Here is a 16,799-nt window from a genome sequence, read left to right as displayed (position 1 = left end):
GAATGGATTATGAAGATCCCCACTTCTGACAGGAAGCGCGGAATACAATGCACAGCTTCCATGCAACTAGACTATTTGGACTTCACAGATGATCCAGCACTTCCGTTCCATACACACCAACAAATGCAGGTCAGACAATCAGTGTAGCAGCAGCTTCTGTAGACGTGGACCTAAACACACATAAGGCAAGAAGCAACAACCAACCAAGAAGAAAAGAGGAAGCTCAAAGAACACAATTCATCGAGAACTGGAAGCAGACATGAGAAATATTCATAGCGACTGGAAAGAATTTGGAAGGATTGCCCGGAACAGAATGCTGGTGAGCGGTATGTTTTCCATAGGTAATTAATGAAGCCAAAAAATGTGCATCCGTGTTTTTACTGATGAATAATATATAAGTATACTAAGCAATACATTTTGCTAACAGATATTTATTTTTTGGTGGACTTTAAATATAATCATTCTTTGTATCGCAAATCAAAATGTGCAGTTTCGTTTATTTATGTGGGAAACAAACAATTTAAATGACGAAAATTATCAGAGTTAATGAATTGTGGAAACAATAATTTTTTTAGGAAATATGTGATTAATTGGCCCTCACTAAATAATAATTCGTAGCATTTGATTGTGTCAAACTTAAATCAACTCAAATTTAAAACCAAGAACTGATATTAACAACCGAATTATTGAAATGGGAGAACGGAATAATGAAACGATCAATTTATAGGAAACCGACCTAGATTAGACAATACCTTAAGTTTCACAGATATTATTCACTGCTGTACAAATGAAACTCAATTAAGTGCTACTTCAATAGAGTTCGAAAAATATGTACTGTAGATGCTTTCGAACAAGAAACAAAAATGAATTTTATAATTCGGTTACAAGATCAGTTGACATCAAAACTCATTTTTAATTTTGCTGCAAAGAAAAAGGTTTGTAACTTTTTACCATTTGGAAGAGTTCCGAATAGCATATTTTTGAGACCGACTAAAAAAAAGCCTTCGAGAAAAGGTACTACGGTGCAAAATTAATTGTTAGTGAAGAAACAAGGTACATGATTCTACATAGGCCTAGACACTGTTTAAACGACTACATCACATCCCATTTCATTCACCAATTTACGTTGAACAATTAAGTCGGAGGTTACGGAACATTTGTTCAAATGGTTTCAAAATTGTTTAGTGGCCAATGCTCTGATAAACTTAGGTAGTAAAAATCTGTGTTCATCGATATCAAAGACTATAATCAACACGACTTACAGAATTGACATTAATACAGCATCTAAAGTGATGCACAGATACTGTTAAAGACGAATTCCATGGTTTATGGAAGCGTTTGCTATTTGCGAATTTTGACTTTCTTCATCTGTACAGAAACATTTTGTAATTTTCTTGAATCCCCTCTAATGGTCTGTAAGTCATTTTATGGTCTAAAGTAGGATGAAAATTTGATATTCTTTCCGTATTTCACCAATTTTATTTTTTTTTCCTTATTTACAATAGTCAGTTAATATTCGTTGTAACTTTAATTCAATTGGCCTTTATTAGTCTTCATATAAAATGACTTGACAGGTTTAAGTGCTACCAAATTGTTTGTAATGTATGAGATGAATACATCATGCTTTTTAGACCGATTTTGCCTTTTCATCGCTCTGTCGAAATATTGGAAACTGAAACTAAACAACAGGCTTTTCTTTTATTTCTCTTTGAGACGTCTCAGCATTGCACCTACAATTCAATCCTTAGTCAAACTCATAATTTTTACGCTACGCAGCCAGCGCTATTTTCAGCATCCTCTAGCTTACACTTTTACAATGAGTTAATTTATCATATTTTTGAACCATTATCGATTGTTATTGGTGGTGAGAGTTTTACTAGTGCTATGGTTTTCTGATATGTTCCATAATAATAAATTTTCTCTATTTTATTTCCATGAACTATATTATCCATTTCTTTGATGAAAATGATAACAATTTTTCCAATGCTCATGTTAAAATAATTGTGTCTATTAAACGTATATGAAAATTACTTTTTCTTTAGGCAAAACTGAAGATGGTTTACCTATTTCTGATGATCTTTAAATATAATTTTAGAAGAATAATTAAGTAGAATTGACCTGAACTAGGAAAGAAGATATTCTACAGTTCCATGAATGATCTTAAGTTAGAAACATCTTGTATCTCTATTAAAAGACTTAATTTAATTGTAAATAATAATTGTTGAAGTTTAATTCTGTTTATTCTTTAGTATTAAGTTAGAAATAAATTCCAATTTGATGCTAAATGAAATTCTATAGGACATTTTGTTGACAGGTCCATTGAACTTATAAACCAATAATAAATGTGGTAGATTATTATGATGCCCTTCAGTGACATAGAGCAGAGAACTCTGCCAAAAATGTTTCAAGTTCATTTTTTTGAAAGTTTTCATATGGATAAAAATCGGGCGGTATATTTAAATTATAGTAATTAAGCAACCTGAACTCATAGCCTGTCGCTTATCAGTTCCAACAATACAAATCATCGATTTGCACTAAACAGTTTAATCTCACTGTACCAATGGTACGAGGTTCTACGTTGCTATTGGCTAACTGACTGACCACTTAATTTCTAGCACTGGAATATTGTCAGTTGTGGATACAAATCTGTTTTCTTGCTATCCGTTAGAAAGGATAAAATATCCGGCAATGGGGTTGTAAAAAAATATTTATTGCTGTGCTAAATGTTTATTAAAATATATGAAAATTGAAACAATTCGTCCAGGCTAAAACGTTAACCGAGTCATGAATACTTGTGAAAATGTAATTAATAATATTGTTACACAATGTTTTTTAATGTATGTAAGAATATTATTGATAATGGTAATGGTTGTGTAATGTCTACAGGATGCATGCAAGTAGAAAAAACCACCTGGTACAACCAGTAGTAATGTGAATGGGATAAAGCAACTATAACAATCAATTTATTTTCATCATATCACATGGTAGGAATTATTAGGCTACATTATAATTATAGAGTTAGTTTTTGATATGTCTTGTACGTTGAACGCTTTATTCGGATCCTAACTATTCGGATAACCCCAGGCTAGCACTACTCAGCGACTTGAAAGACCAGAGAGAAGACACGAGTATCAGAGAAGCACTTTACTACAAGGTTCAATTATGTACAGAAAAATAGGGGTTTTATAGTAATTAAAAGACCTTGAGATCCCATAGTAACAGTATGTTAACAGCCAATCAGGACCTTGTTATTTTAGTAGCATTTTAGTAGCATAGCTTCTAACTAATCGCTGATTGGTTGGTCTCTTCATGAGCCTCTCTAGAGTTTATTGTAAGCCGACCTAACACCTCCCTTTTTTTTGAAGATTCGAAGATTAGATTCTGATTTTAAAAAATTATCTGTAAGTTGAAATTCTCCCACATTTCCTCCCCCACGAAATAATGTTGGATCTTCATATCTCCAATTTACAATTAATATGACTTTATTTAGAACACATTTCTCGTATTGAATGCAGAATCCACTAGAAATGAATAGATGATGATGAACGATATTTGATTTTAGGTCATCGGAATTTGGCTTTTCTGAAACATCTCCATCAAATTCATTAAGATTTTCATTAGAGGATATTAGATAACTAGGAGGATCGGTATCTAATAAAATTGCATCAGATTTTTGATCACCATCTGATTCGACCGGCTTATTTTTCTCATCTTTATACGAAATTTCATCAGAATTATGGGCATCATTACGCGAACCCATATTATAAACTTCTGTCTCCCCATGATTTCGAATCACATTTGGCACAATTTGGTTAACTGTATTGTTCCAGTTATTTTCTGGACATGCATTCTTCCAGTTTTCTTGGCCAATATCACGTAAACTGTAGTTCTGTTCTGACGTAAGTTTGTCGTCAGAGATGGGTGGACTTATAGGTGTTTCATCTGATTCTGGACTAAGGGGGTTGTCTGCGGAACCTTCTTTTTCTTGCTCATCTGATACTGTCACAGTTTCATGTGCATTAGGCAAGATATTGTCTTGCTCTGAACCAGCCAACTTACCAATTTTGCATTTTCCATCAGATATAAAGGGAATTGAACCCTCAACTTGGCGTTCTTCTGGGACGGCCATTTTAGCACCATTATTGAAAAACTTGTCCAAGACTGTCTCAATTAGTTGCTGCTGGAAGGCTAGCATCTGTTGTTGCCGGTGCTCTAAGATTATCAGCGCCTGTTCTAGAGAAATCGTCATTTTTTCTCTGCTGATAATAATAATAACTCCGAAAATTCACCGGCAATTATTACAGCTTGTTTGATTACCAAATCACGTCTCGGTTGCTGTATTTCTTTTTGCCAGAATCCTCGACGACAATTGTTGTATTTTTTGTGTACCAAAAACCCCGACAACAATTGTTTTTTTTTTTTTGCTGAAATCCCCGTCGCCACTGATATGTCTCGTAGGTTTTTCCCCGTCGCCACTGATATGACGTGTAAGTTGACCGCTTTTTTCGTATCCTAACTATTCGGATAACCCCAGGCTAGCACTACTCAGCGACTTGAAAGACCAGAGAGAAGACACGAGTATCAGAGAAGCACTTTACTACAAGGTTCAATTATGTACAGAAAAATAGGGGTTTTATAGTAATTAAAAGACCTTGAGATCCCATAGTAACAGTATGTTAACAGCCAATCAGGACCTTGTTATTTTAGTAGCATTTTAGTAGCATAGCTTCTAACTAATCGCTGATTGGTTGGTCTCTTCATGAGCCTCTCTAGAGTTTATTGTAAGCCGACCTAACAGTTTTTACAAATCTTTCTAGTTTAACCACAAGCTGTTAATTTTATGTGCGTTAATTTTCATTGGTATGACTAAATTCTTACTTACTTACTCCTGTTAACCTTCGTGGAGCATCAAAGGTCTTCACTATCTAATCGACCACTAGAAGAACAGGAAATTAATTTATTTTAACACATATACATTGGTACTGGGGTGTAAGCTGCTGATGTCAATAGATACAGGTAGGATGTATCATCAATAGAAAGTGACATATCTGGAGGCAGAAGGTTAAGAAGATCAATGAAAAGAGAACGACAACAGAGAATGATTTGTGTGGAAGTGAAGGAACAGTGAAGTCTGAGACGATTGACTGATATTTACAAATGAACAGTCAAGTTTGATACAATTGATTGACATTTTGCAAATTAAGTATTTATTGTACGGTTGTCAGATTTTACTAAGACATTATGCAATTTCATGCTCGAATACATTCGATTGTCCCCATTTGTGTTGTCATTCACTACAGTACAAGGAGGCACTAAATATAAGTGCGCCGTATAAATTATTCGTCAGTTAGTTGTCAAAAATATATTTACCTAATATATAACTCTGAATATGATCACATCGTTTAAAATAGCTGTTAAGAACGTTAGATCTCCACAACTCACTTGAAAAAGGTTCTAATTTTGTAAATTTATTCTACAAATTTGAATTTTATGTTTTCGCGCCAATAGACGCTTAGTTGATCTACAGCTTACATTTCCCACTCGGGAACCTTTGACTGTTATTCCTTGACGGACATTTTTAGTATGTTATTTTGTGGCTCTCACAAGGGTGTTTCTGTCATTGTATAAATAAGCTTGATTTATGTGCTTAGTGATCTCGTATTTCTGGGTGTTTGTAGAATACATTCTCTACGCCTCATCAAAACTTCTTGATCTAGTTATCAGGGCCGGGGACAACAGATTAGAATAGCCTATCGTGTCGCTGTGTTTTTGACATTCGTTCCGTTTACCGAGTAAAGTGAACTCGTAATAAAATCAAGTCAATCAATAGTATATTATAACTTTTATCTCAGAATTTAATTTCATATTATTTTCTATGAACAATTTATTTCGTTAATCGTCTCGACGTTATACCTTTCCGTTTTCTAGCTGTCAAAGTCATTTTTCATATTGATGTATCTTTGATGCCCACTTTTAAAAGTTCATTCAAACATGTTTATAACGCATAAACGAAGATCTAAACAGCTATTTCCAGCGAATAAAATGATTATTAAGATTAAACATTGACTTTTCTCTTTGGATCAAGTAGAGGTAAGAAGTTCATTTTTTTTGAATATTTAAACTGTTCAGTGAAAATTTTATTCGCGTTTATTATCAAACTGTATTAAATAGCAAGCAATGAAATATGTTTTAGATCCATTTAATAGTCGATCACTGTTTCTTTTCTTTATTTAGCCAATCTTCATAACTTTCTAAAGCTACCTAACCAAGAGAAAATATCACTTTTTCTAAAGGATATACGACTACAAAATTTGTTACAAGTCATTTCAAGACGAACGAAAATTACTGAGTGTATTATTTTTCTGCATGCCTTAATGTAAGCAGTAAAACGTTCACGGACAAAGTCCACCGATCGGATCGAAAATCGATTGGGTTCCTAACAAATTTCAAACAAAAATTATTTGACGAAAGTACCACTTATTTTCTGTTGAATAATAATAATAATATTCCTTACAAATCTAAGGCTTTTTTAGTTGAGAACAGACAGTTTTTGAATCTATTCGTTCAAGGGCTATAAACAAGATAACTTTACGTAATATTCTCAGAAGATTATCAGAGAACTCTTGTCTTCGACACAATTGTAAATATAGATTGTTTTCTCATAAATGTTAAATCTGTCTTAAACAAGAGCGTACAACTAGTAAACCATTTTTAATTGATTTGTCGAGAATAATTCACTTTTTTCCTAATGAATATACTTAAAGAAATGCATTAATTGGATAAAATGCATTTTATATTATCTGGGGAATATTCCTAATTGTCATTTCAACACCACAGATAAATATGTTTTTAAATAACCATCTGAATATTAATTTATTTCAGATCATACTCTTTCATACAAATATTTATCTGCTACTGAATGACAACAGTTTAATGCAGGGTAATAACTTTAGTTTATTTAAATTATATAAAGAATTATACCATACTTGGAGATCAAGATGTAAAAGAATAATAAATTATTTGGAAAATTTAACGGTAGCATATTGAAGTTGAATTTTATTTGAAATTAAAATAACTCCAACGCTTCACTCGGTAGTCTTTTCAGAGTATTCAACAAACATCAAAATTAACGAATAGAAGAGGGATTCATGAGTTGATTATGTACTAAAACAATTGTCTAGCTAGTGTAATATTGTTGAATATGAAATTTGTTCTAGTGTGGTTATAAGTCATCTTGATGTGATATAAAAAAAAACTTGAAAGGATAAGAAATGCATGTGTATGGAGATCTGAAGTAAGAAAAATTATTGACTTTATATGGCCTCAGGTTATGTTGGATGACGACAGATGTTATTAATGGAGTTTTTCAGTGCAATCATGGGAAGTGAATGAATTGTATTGTGCATAACAGCTTTATATTTCATTATTTTTTCAAGCAAAACATATGATCGGGACAAATAAGTGTACGCCATTGTTTTCCTTAAACATGAAGCGAACCAGTAGTAGTAGTTTAGTAAACGAGAATACTAGTAGGGACAAACAAATGTGTTGGGACACAAAATTACAGAACATCTTAGTAAAATATGACAACCGTACAATAAATACTTAATTTGCAAAATGTCAATCAATTGTATCAAACTTGACTGTTCATTTGTAAATATCAGTCAATCGTCTCAGACTTCACTGTTCCTTCACTTCCACACAAATCATTCTCTGTTGTCGTTCTCTTTTCATTGATCTTCTTAACCTTCTGCCTCCAGATATGTCACTTTCTATTGATGATACATCCTACCTGTATCTATTGACATCATTAGCACACACCACAGTAATAGTAAAATATATTCAAATTTACCCAATAATTAGTAGTTGACAATGTGAAGTTAATTGTATTCCATCTCTTCTATTTCTGTTGTTTGAGCTCTTTCATATTTGTAGGGCTTCGACAGTCAATCTTTGTACAAAACAAACCATTCTGACTGATGTTTCTTCTGTAGAAATTAATAATGCATCTATAAAGGTTTGCTTTTACATCTGTCGTAGATTTAGCATATTTAACAGGACTAATAAAGGTCTTAAAAGACAATTTATGTCTTAATCTCAATTCAACTTGATAATTTGTACTTATATTTTAGTGAAACTGATGAATTTGTGGAGGATAAGTGGCCTGGTTAAACTAAATTTATTAATAAGATTGTCCATTGCCTCAGTTCTAAATATACTACATTAGTTTGAGCGAAGCGATTGCCATAACTATTTAACAGTTCATCTATGCATCCTTATTAAACATTAGACAAGATTACTTTACACGTAGCTTATAAAGTTCATTCAATCTGTTTCATGACATCACAGTCAGCATAATCAGCTTACATGCACAAAATTACACCAGACCAAATGGACTCTTTATGTTTTTCATTTGCTTAGTCAATTAACCTATAAACAATCATAGTAAGAATGCACAAATATCACACAAGGTTTGAATGTTGTGTTTTTATATTTTACTGCTATTTGATCAAACTTAGTAACAGATAATTGAACCAATATTTTTATTTTAAATGAAGTGGTTTGTAGATTTTGTCAGTAATTTTCTTGATTCGAGTCAAATAATTGTCGGTATTCAGGAAGGATAGAGTAGTTGTTCAATCCTAGTTTTGGGCATTAGTGATAGCATTCACAGCCACCCATTCAATCGTTCTTCGTAACAGCCTAATCTTTTAGCAGTCAAAATGTATTAGGGCTATACAAGGATCACATTTTTAACTTCTATCATTTTGTACTACTGTAAACTTTTATCACACTACTTGATTTGAAAAACCAGTACTCTGTTGAATGCCTTTGTGAACTGGTAACTAGTGGCGAAACCATTATTATTTGGCAAAGGCAGTTTCAGCAAACTGAACATGGGAGATGATCAACAGTGATTATTCAACGAAGCTTTAAAAATTATTATGCACAGTAAGGTTCAGTAGTGCTTTTTGTGCTCAACTTCATTAAGTTATTGAAAACAATCTATCATATTTCTTCATCCACAGGACTTACAATCAAAAATAAGATGTAGTTTTCTTAAAGTTAGAACAATTTTATTTTTATCAGAAGGGGTTTTGTGGAGATTTTAGTATTTTTATAGAGTTGAGATCATGAGTCAATTGAAGCTAGACTACCATGGAAAACCTGGAAGCACTGGACGGCCGTTTCGTCCTATTATGGGACTCCTCAGCAGTGCGCGTCCACGAACCCACTCTCGCGGGATTCGAACCCAGGACCTACCAGTTTCGAGCCGAAGCCCTTAACCGATAGACCACTGAGCTGGCATCCAACGGTGTTAATTTCTAACTTCAACTGATTCACGAAATTGAGCAACCATTCACCAATGTCATCAGTGAGTTCCTATCTCACAACAGACCTGGTTGAACTCCACCGGTTTATTAAACTTCATAATTTAATAATTTTCTTAGAAAAAACTGATCATTGTAATCCCTTGTGGTGAAGCAGTTCAGTTAATTATATTTTTGAAAATTAAGTGCAGGGTTATAATTTTAGAAAATCTACTTTAACTAATCTACAAGTAACATATAACCGGAAGTTCATTCTTCATAGCTATCTATATGATTTTAAGTATAGATGTCGATTAAAAATAACTTCACAATGCTTAGTTTTTAGATTCTATATCAGTATACTACAGAGAATCAATCGTAAACTATTTATTTCTTATGAGGTATTTTATGGGTGATAATCTAGTAGTTTGATCTGTTGTTCAGTTAATTATTTGCTTTATGAAAAACTGAATATATCTGTTAATTCCTATACACGTGAAGTTAGCCTTAGTGATGGTGCTTTTGAAGGATTGAAAAGGTTTCAGAATACTAATATCCATATGCATCAGTTTAAATACTAAAAAGAAAGTATCAATTGAGTGTTGTACTTATGTTTCCAACAAAATGATAAAATCTCGCTGTCAAACAGGTAGTCACTAGAGAACTAACCTCTTTACTTCATCAGTCTTTCCATCAGTACAACGTGAGAAATAGTGTTGGATACAAAGCACAAAATACGTATTCGGCTGTTGAAATTTAAATAGAGTGATTTTGGCGATAAACAATACTGACTATTGAATACTAGAATACCGATACTTCATCAACATATTTTTAAAGAAAGTGAAGGATATAATTAAACTATAACATTTCGGCAAAATTTCCATGATCTGCATGTAAGCGAGAGACTGGAACAGAACATTGATGATATATTTTCAGAGAAACCTCTTTCGAAAACTTAGAAAAAACTAAAAAGGAAAGATGTGAACGTTTATGTGGTAAATACACTTAACAAATTATACAATGAAGCCGAAAATTAAGCTTCTGAATGTAAATTGATTAAGATTACGTAGATATTCAAATACAAAATTCCTTACTGCTTTTTAATCGTTGACGTTTTATGAAGAGATTTAACAATGGATACATCGTTGCTATGCCTATAAGTATGAATAAATGTGCTAGTGTTTACTATGTACTTTCAATAGCTAAAATAAATGGAATATTTAGACGTTTAAAAAACAAGTTACTTGTCATTCAGTGCAAACAAATGAGAATATTTAGTAGATTGAATGTACACTCAGTAACGATAATATATAACAAATACTAAAGGAATTTATTATTATAAGACAGTATAAAACATAACTAGTGTCATAATAATCAAACTTGTTCAAGAAGGATTAATCACAAAACAGAAATATAGGAAAATATGATTTAGTAAATCTATTTTTTCTTGAATTTATATACCACGATGATTTATACCCCATCCAGTAAATTCAGTGAAAGGCTTGATCGAATAGATTTTATAGGAATTGGAGTCAATTGTACGAGAAGCTGCTTGTTGGAAACCCAACACTGGGATGAAAGAAAATGTGGAACTATACTGTCTTTGAGCGAAACCAACAATAGGTATAGGATGTAAACAGCTAAAATGCAAATGAGTAAATGAGTCAAAAACATCTGTTAATTAGTGAGACGCATATTTCTCCTTTAAAATATGTAACGAATTTCAACATTTGCACTTAGTTCATATCAACCCTATTAGTATCTGTTTCTTCATGCGCTCATGGCGAAATAAGTAAACAGTGAAATAGGTGAATTAGTTGTATATCAAGATTAATGAAGTTATTTTTCTAGTTAGTTTGTTTTGTATGGTATTTTGTCAGTAACCTTATATAGGTCATCAGATCAATGAGCTATTCATACATCATACCGTTGGTAAACTCCTAATGTACTTCGACTAATCGAAGTAAGTAATATTATATAATGCAAACAGACATGAATATTCAAAAGAAAAATCTTTTACGAAATTTGTGATCAGTATAACTTATTCAATACGCTCTCGATCCCAAACTTCAACTCTTAGAATCACATTTTATGCATGGTAATTTTATTGTTTTCTATCACAACATCTGTTTACACTGATTTCCTTTATTTAATGCATGTATTATCGTTTTCATATTTTTTACCTTTTATGAAGTAGTAATTCCATAGATTTGATCGCTACCTGAATATTTAAGAAGATAGGTATCCTTCCTTTACACTTTGATACACTGCTTTTCTTTAACTTTATCTTCCATACTTTCTTTATTACTTTACAATTGAACATTTCTTCCAAACTCAGAATTCTATGATATTAATATGTTTATTCAAATACAAACCTTAGTTACTCATCTATCTAGATTTTTTTCTTTGTTGAAAACTGAAGTGTAACCATTTAATAAAAAAATCAATTTATTTTGATGGCTTACTTCACCCAAAATATACGATGGTATATTTATTCATATATTATCATTATTATCATTTCAAGTGGATCGACAATTCGATTTATTTTTAAGTTATTTTCCAAATGTCTCTTTGATAAAAATACTCTTATCATTACTTTTCTTTTTCTTCCTTTTTTTTTTGTTTTACTTCAGTGTAGCAACTGATATATCAATAAAAATTTAGTTGACTGTGAGATTTCACGCTAAACAATTTTTGGAAACTGGGTATATCATTATCATTTATCTAAGATTTATATATATACATATATTACTACATAAATGTTCTTGGGTAATAAAATTTGCAAGTGAATTAAGTAATAGTGTCTTAATATAGATCTTCCCTCGAATAACTTTTTACCTAAAACTAACTGACTATAATAAAACTTTTTTGAAAATTGTAAACAGTTTGATGGTAGATACCAAGTTAAACGGGTTATTCTATTTTTTCCCCAAAAAATCATTATAAATGTTAAAATATTCATCTTTTAACTGATGTTTAGTAATTTCTTTTAAATCATTGAAGTTAATGTTATACTACTACCTAAGTGAAATGAGAATTGAAAATGGGTTGACGATAATAATTGTTATCAGAAGGGGTTTTTGTGGAGATTTAGTATCTTCATAGTTGAAAGCGTGAGTCAATTAAAGCTAGACCACCAGGGAAAACCTGGCAGCACTGGACGGCCATTTCGATGCGCACTGCTGAGGAGCCCCACAATAGGATGAAACGACCGTCCAGTGCTTCCAGGTTTTCCCTGATGGTCTAGCTTCAGTTGACTCATGCTTTCAACTCTGTAGATAATGATTGTTTCAATCAGTTTTCTTTTTCGATGAATTTAAGTAGTACAGTACAAAAATGAAAGTTTGTTGAAACTGTATGATAGAATATCAATTAAATCAGGTATATTTAGAACTTACTGTAAAGGAGAGATCATTATTATTAAAAAATAAAAGATTCACGACTCATTAAAACATAAACAGTACTAGAACGACTTCGTCAGATACTACTGTGTTGACTAGTTTGCATGCTTACCAAAACATATGGATATGGAAAGGAGGTATTGGGAGTTTCATGTTTGGCTGACTGAACAGATACCAAATTGGTTGCGAAATCAGTTAAAATCAAGTGGCGCAAAAAGAACAGCTGACAAACACTCATTTTTCTCCATTGTCAAACATTTATTTTGAATGAGCCATAAGACTGATCTTGACTTGGGCTTCGTGGTCTCGTAGAAAAGTTGTCTAGGTCGAATAATAAGTTTATTGAAGCCTTCGCCACATACAATTTTGAACTTTACCTGTGTCACGGCTTAACTTGTTCAGTTTGATCTTTAATTTTTTTCAAATATAAAAATATTAACAAGTGTATGATTAGACAGTTCGAAATGCATTGCTGTAATATAATAAATAGTTTTAATAAACTTCGTCTTCTTACTACATTATCTAGACAATAACAACACATATTTTTCATTTTGATAAATACCTTATTGCCATAGTCAATAATTTATTACTTCAGATAAATCTAGGAGGTGAAGTGATTTTGTTAATGACTTCTGATAGTCCTTCTGTGTCTAGATATTATGAACTTATAATACATCCGAAAATGTATACCTTTCTTGGAAGGTAAATTTAGAAACAAGACCCTGTATTATGTTCACAGAAGGGTCAATTTTATTTACTTGTAATAGATAGTAAATAAACTATAAAAAATTGGCTTATTTGTGTTTACTGACATTAATTTCTGTCTGTTATCTGAATGTTCTACTTTTATACTTTAAAAATGGCCTTAATAAGTAGAAAATTCAGTAACTACATAAACTATGTAAAATATGTAGCCAATCAAATCCTTATTCGCGCAACAAATGATAAGTCGTAGCTTTAGCTGACAGTGTATAATTTGGCGTACCAATCATGAGTCTGACTAAATGTAAAATTATACTGTTTTTCATGCAATTGGATTTTCAGCTTAAGTAGTATTTCAATAAACCAAATCTGGAGTAAAATAGTATCACGGATGACAATAGTTGGCGGTTATGTAATTTATGCAATTTCTGTTTATTTGACAGTTGGATCAAATTAATATGAATAAAGAACCAAACGAATTTCAAGTAACGGCACAAATTGAGATCCAAGAATTTGATAGAGTGGGAAATACGTTCAACGCTGTCTGACTTTCCGCTAGCAAAAATTTAGAATCACTATCGTTAGTTGATGCTCACAGATCAAATTAGTTTCAGGACATATTTATAACTTAAAAATATTTAATAAATCATTGATAATTCTATCACAAATACCAACGTTTACATCGGTAAAACGTTTCGATAAGTCGGTCGAAATATATCTCTTCTGAAACCCTGAAATTCATAAACATCTGTAGCTTCAGAAACTTATCATTATTATATATTGTTATCCTTTCACTCAAATAGAAAAAAAATTATTAAAGTTGATTTGCGTATTCTTTACTGTTTTTAATATACTTCAATGTTTTTCAGTAGCACTTTTAAGGTTGCTTAATTAATTTCTTAATCAGTAATTACTTTTCTCAAAATGTTTATATTTTGTTCACAGTTCGAATATAATTTCGACGATTTTATTACTTTTCTAATATCATGAACCTGATTATATATTACATGTTCGCATTTCTGAGCATGTTCCAAAAAATCTGAGGTTGAGTGGGACCAAGACTCTCAACAGTGCGATAGCTCGACATTTACTTGACAACGGGCATACCATTGAAATTTCTCATGCTTTCAAAATCATTAGCAGACAGAGAAGTACGGCTGCTCTCCGGTTTGCTGAAGTGATTGCGATAAAAAAAAACTTAAACTGGATCTATGTATTCAAAAAAAGACATTGATAAACTTATTACTACCCTGGTTATCCAATTATTTTGTGTGTTTTTTTCTTGGTCATTAGTTTTATTTTGGTTAATATTTAGTTTTGTAATATATTATTCTCCCATTACCCAATTCTTAAACCACCCTTTCACTCACACATTTCCGCTTACTTATTTCTCTTAATTTATATGAACTCTCCATATCCTATTCAATTATTACGTAAGAGACAGTGATAAACTTATTACTACCCTGGTGGGAGGCAAAATCCGACTCACATATCCTTGTCGTGCCTCCTGGATCATGGGACTGTTTCCATGAACTAACGTGAGCGGTAACCCGGGTGGTGGAGATCGGACTAATCAACCACTCTACCAATACCCGAGGACGATTACGAATGCTACAAAGAGTCGTTGCGTAAATACTGAGGGTTCAAAAGAGTGGTAAAAAATGAGTCTGCCCAAACAAAAACAAAAGGACGAAAAATTGGGTTGTGAGTGTTATGTAATGGTTCTGCGTAATCAGTGCAGGATCAGCTGTCCCGTACCGGTAGTTGTGCCGTGCTTCGATGTAGCACTCTTCTCCAGAAGGGCCTACTAGGCTTCACCATTCTATATGGCTGGAAGGAGCACTACCCTAGTAAGTCTATTTTTGGTTTTAGTTTTTTGGTTATTAGTTTTATTTTGGTTAATATTTAGTTTTGTAATATATTATTCTCCCATTACCCAATTCTTAAACCACCCTTTCACTCACACATTTCCGCTTACTTATTTCTCTTAATTTATATGAACTCTCCATATCCTATTCAATTATTACGTAACCCATCCTATTTGTTTTTAATTCCATGAATCCTTCATTACCTCTAAAATTATCACACAATTTATCTTATCTGTCTCTGAACTCCGCTCAACTATTACACCACCCACCCTTTATGTTTCCTTGATTCTATCACCTAATAACCTCTGACCGTTTCTTGCACATATACATATAGTTATTTCGATAACCTTTCGTCATTCCAATTCCTTGCGTTCACTTATGTCAATTGTTCCATACTATTTATTATCTCACTGCTAAAATTCTAATACATATTTGGTTGTAAGCAGCTGATGAGACACCACGAAGTATAATGAATTCATATTATTCTGCATCAATATTTGTTCTGGCTTTATTTAAATACATAATTAATCATAGTTGAAAGCGTGAGTCAATTGAAGCTAGACCACCATAATTAATCGTTTATTAGGAGGGGTTTACATTGTAATGACGTTTAGTTAACTGGTTAATTCTGAAATTAATTTAATCATTAGGTGTCATTTTTATTTGTTTGATGACCATATTACCTTATTACATAAAACCTGAAATTAATTATCCGGTTAACCAGCTGAATTATTTGGGCAATTAAACTTAGATCAGAGTGGGTTTTGCGGAGAATTTAGTATTTTCACAGTTGAAATCATGAGTCAATTGAAGCTAGACCACCATCGAAAACCTGGAAGCACTGGAGATATTTCCTTGAGTTCTAGTGGGAAGCAGTGGCCAGTGGAGTTCTACCAAGTCTGTTGTAGAGATATCAGCTCACTGAAGACAATTGGTGAACGGTCGCTCAAAATCGTGGATTGGTTGAAGTTAGACATTAATACCGTTGGATGCCGGCTCAGTGGTCTATCGGTTAAGGGCTTGTTAGGATATTCACAGGAATATCCCAAAAAATTATCTCGAATGTAAAGTGGCATGTTTTCAGACTCTCCACATATTTTACATGTTATTTCCTATTGGTCATTATTTACAGTTGTCCTAACTATGACTTTCACTTGTCGTTTTCCTATTGGTCAATTTTGAGTTGTCCTAATTACAACCTTTACATGTCCTTTCTTTCCATTGGTTACTGTTAATAGTCATCTTAACTGTATAAATATGCCTTGTCTGTAAACAATTTTTGACCTGCTTCAGACCCCATAAACAATTCTTACTTAACGGCTGTGTTCTGGTTTACTGGAGTTTGGGGAACAGTACTGGGGTCGTACTAGGATATCTGAATTTGGTCAATCGGTAGAAATTCGCTTAGTCCTATCGCAATACGCTATATTTCGCGACGTAACAGGGCTCTGGCTTGAGACTGGTAGGTCCTGGGTTCGAATCTCGCGAGTGCGGGATCGTGGATGCGCACTGCTGAG

General features: G+C 32.6%; 1 protein-coding gene across 1 annotated transcript; it reads right to left on the bottom strand.

The window, feature by feature from the left end:
* Window positions 1-3,319: 3,319 nt before the first annotated feature.
* On the bottom strand, window positions 3,320-4,249 carry Smp_200060 (uncharacterized protein; the record flags this gene model as incomplete). The annotated part of the gene is made up of 1 exon (XM_018794938.1): window positions 3,320-4,249. The coding sequence occupies one exon, from the start codon at window positions 4,247-4,249 to the stop codon at window positions 3,320-3,322; it is 930 nt and encodes a 309-aa protein (XP_018649300.1).
* Between the last annotated feature and the right edge of the window lie 12,550 nt (window positions 4,250-16,799).

The sequence above is a fragment of the Schistosoma mansoni genome, chromosome 1 (genome assembly GCF_000237925.1).
Source record: "Schistosoma mansoni strain Puerto Rico chromosome 1, complete genome".
NCBI classification, from domain to species: domain Eukaryota; kingdom Metazoa; phylum Platyhelminthes; class Trematoda; order Strigeidida; family Schistosomatidae; genus Schistosoma; species Schistosoma mansoni.
Note: the sequence above shows the minus strand (reverse complement) of the source record. Positions and strands in the feature narration are given on the sequence as shown.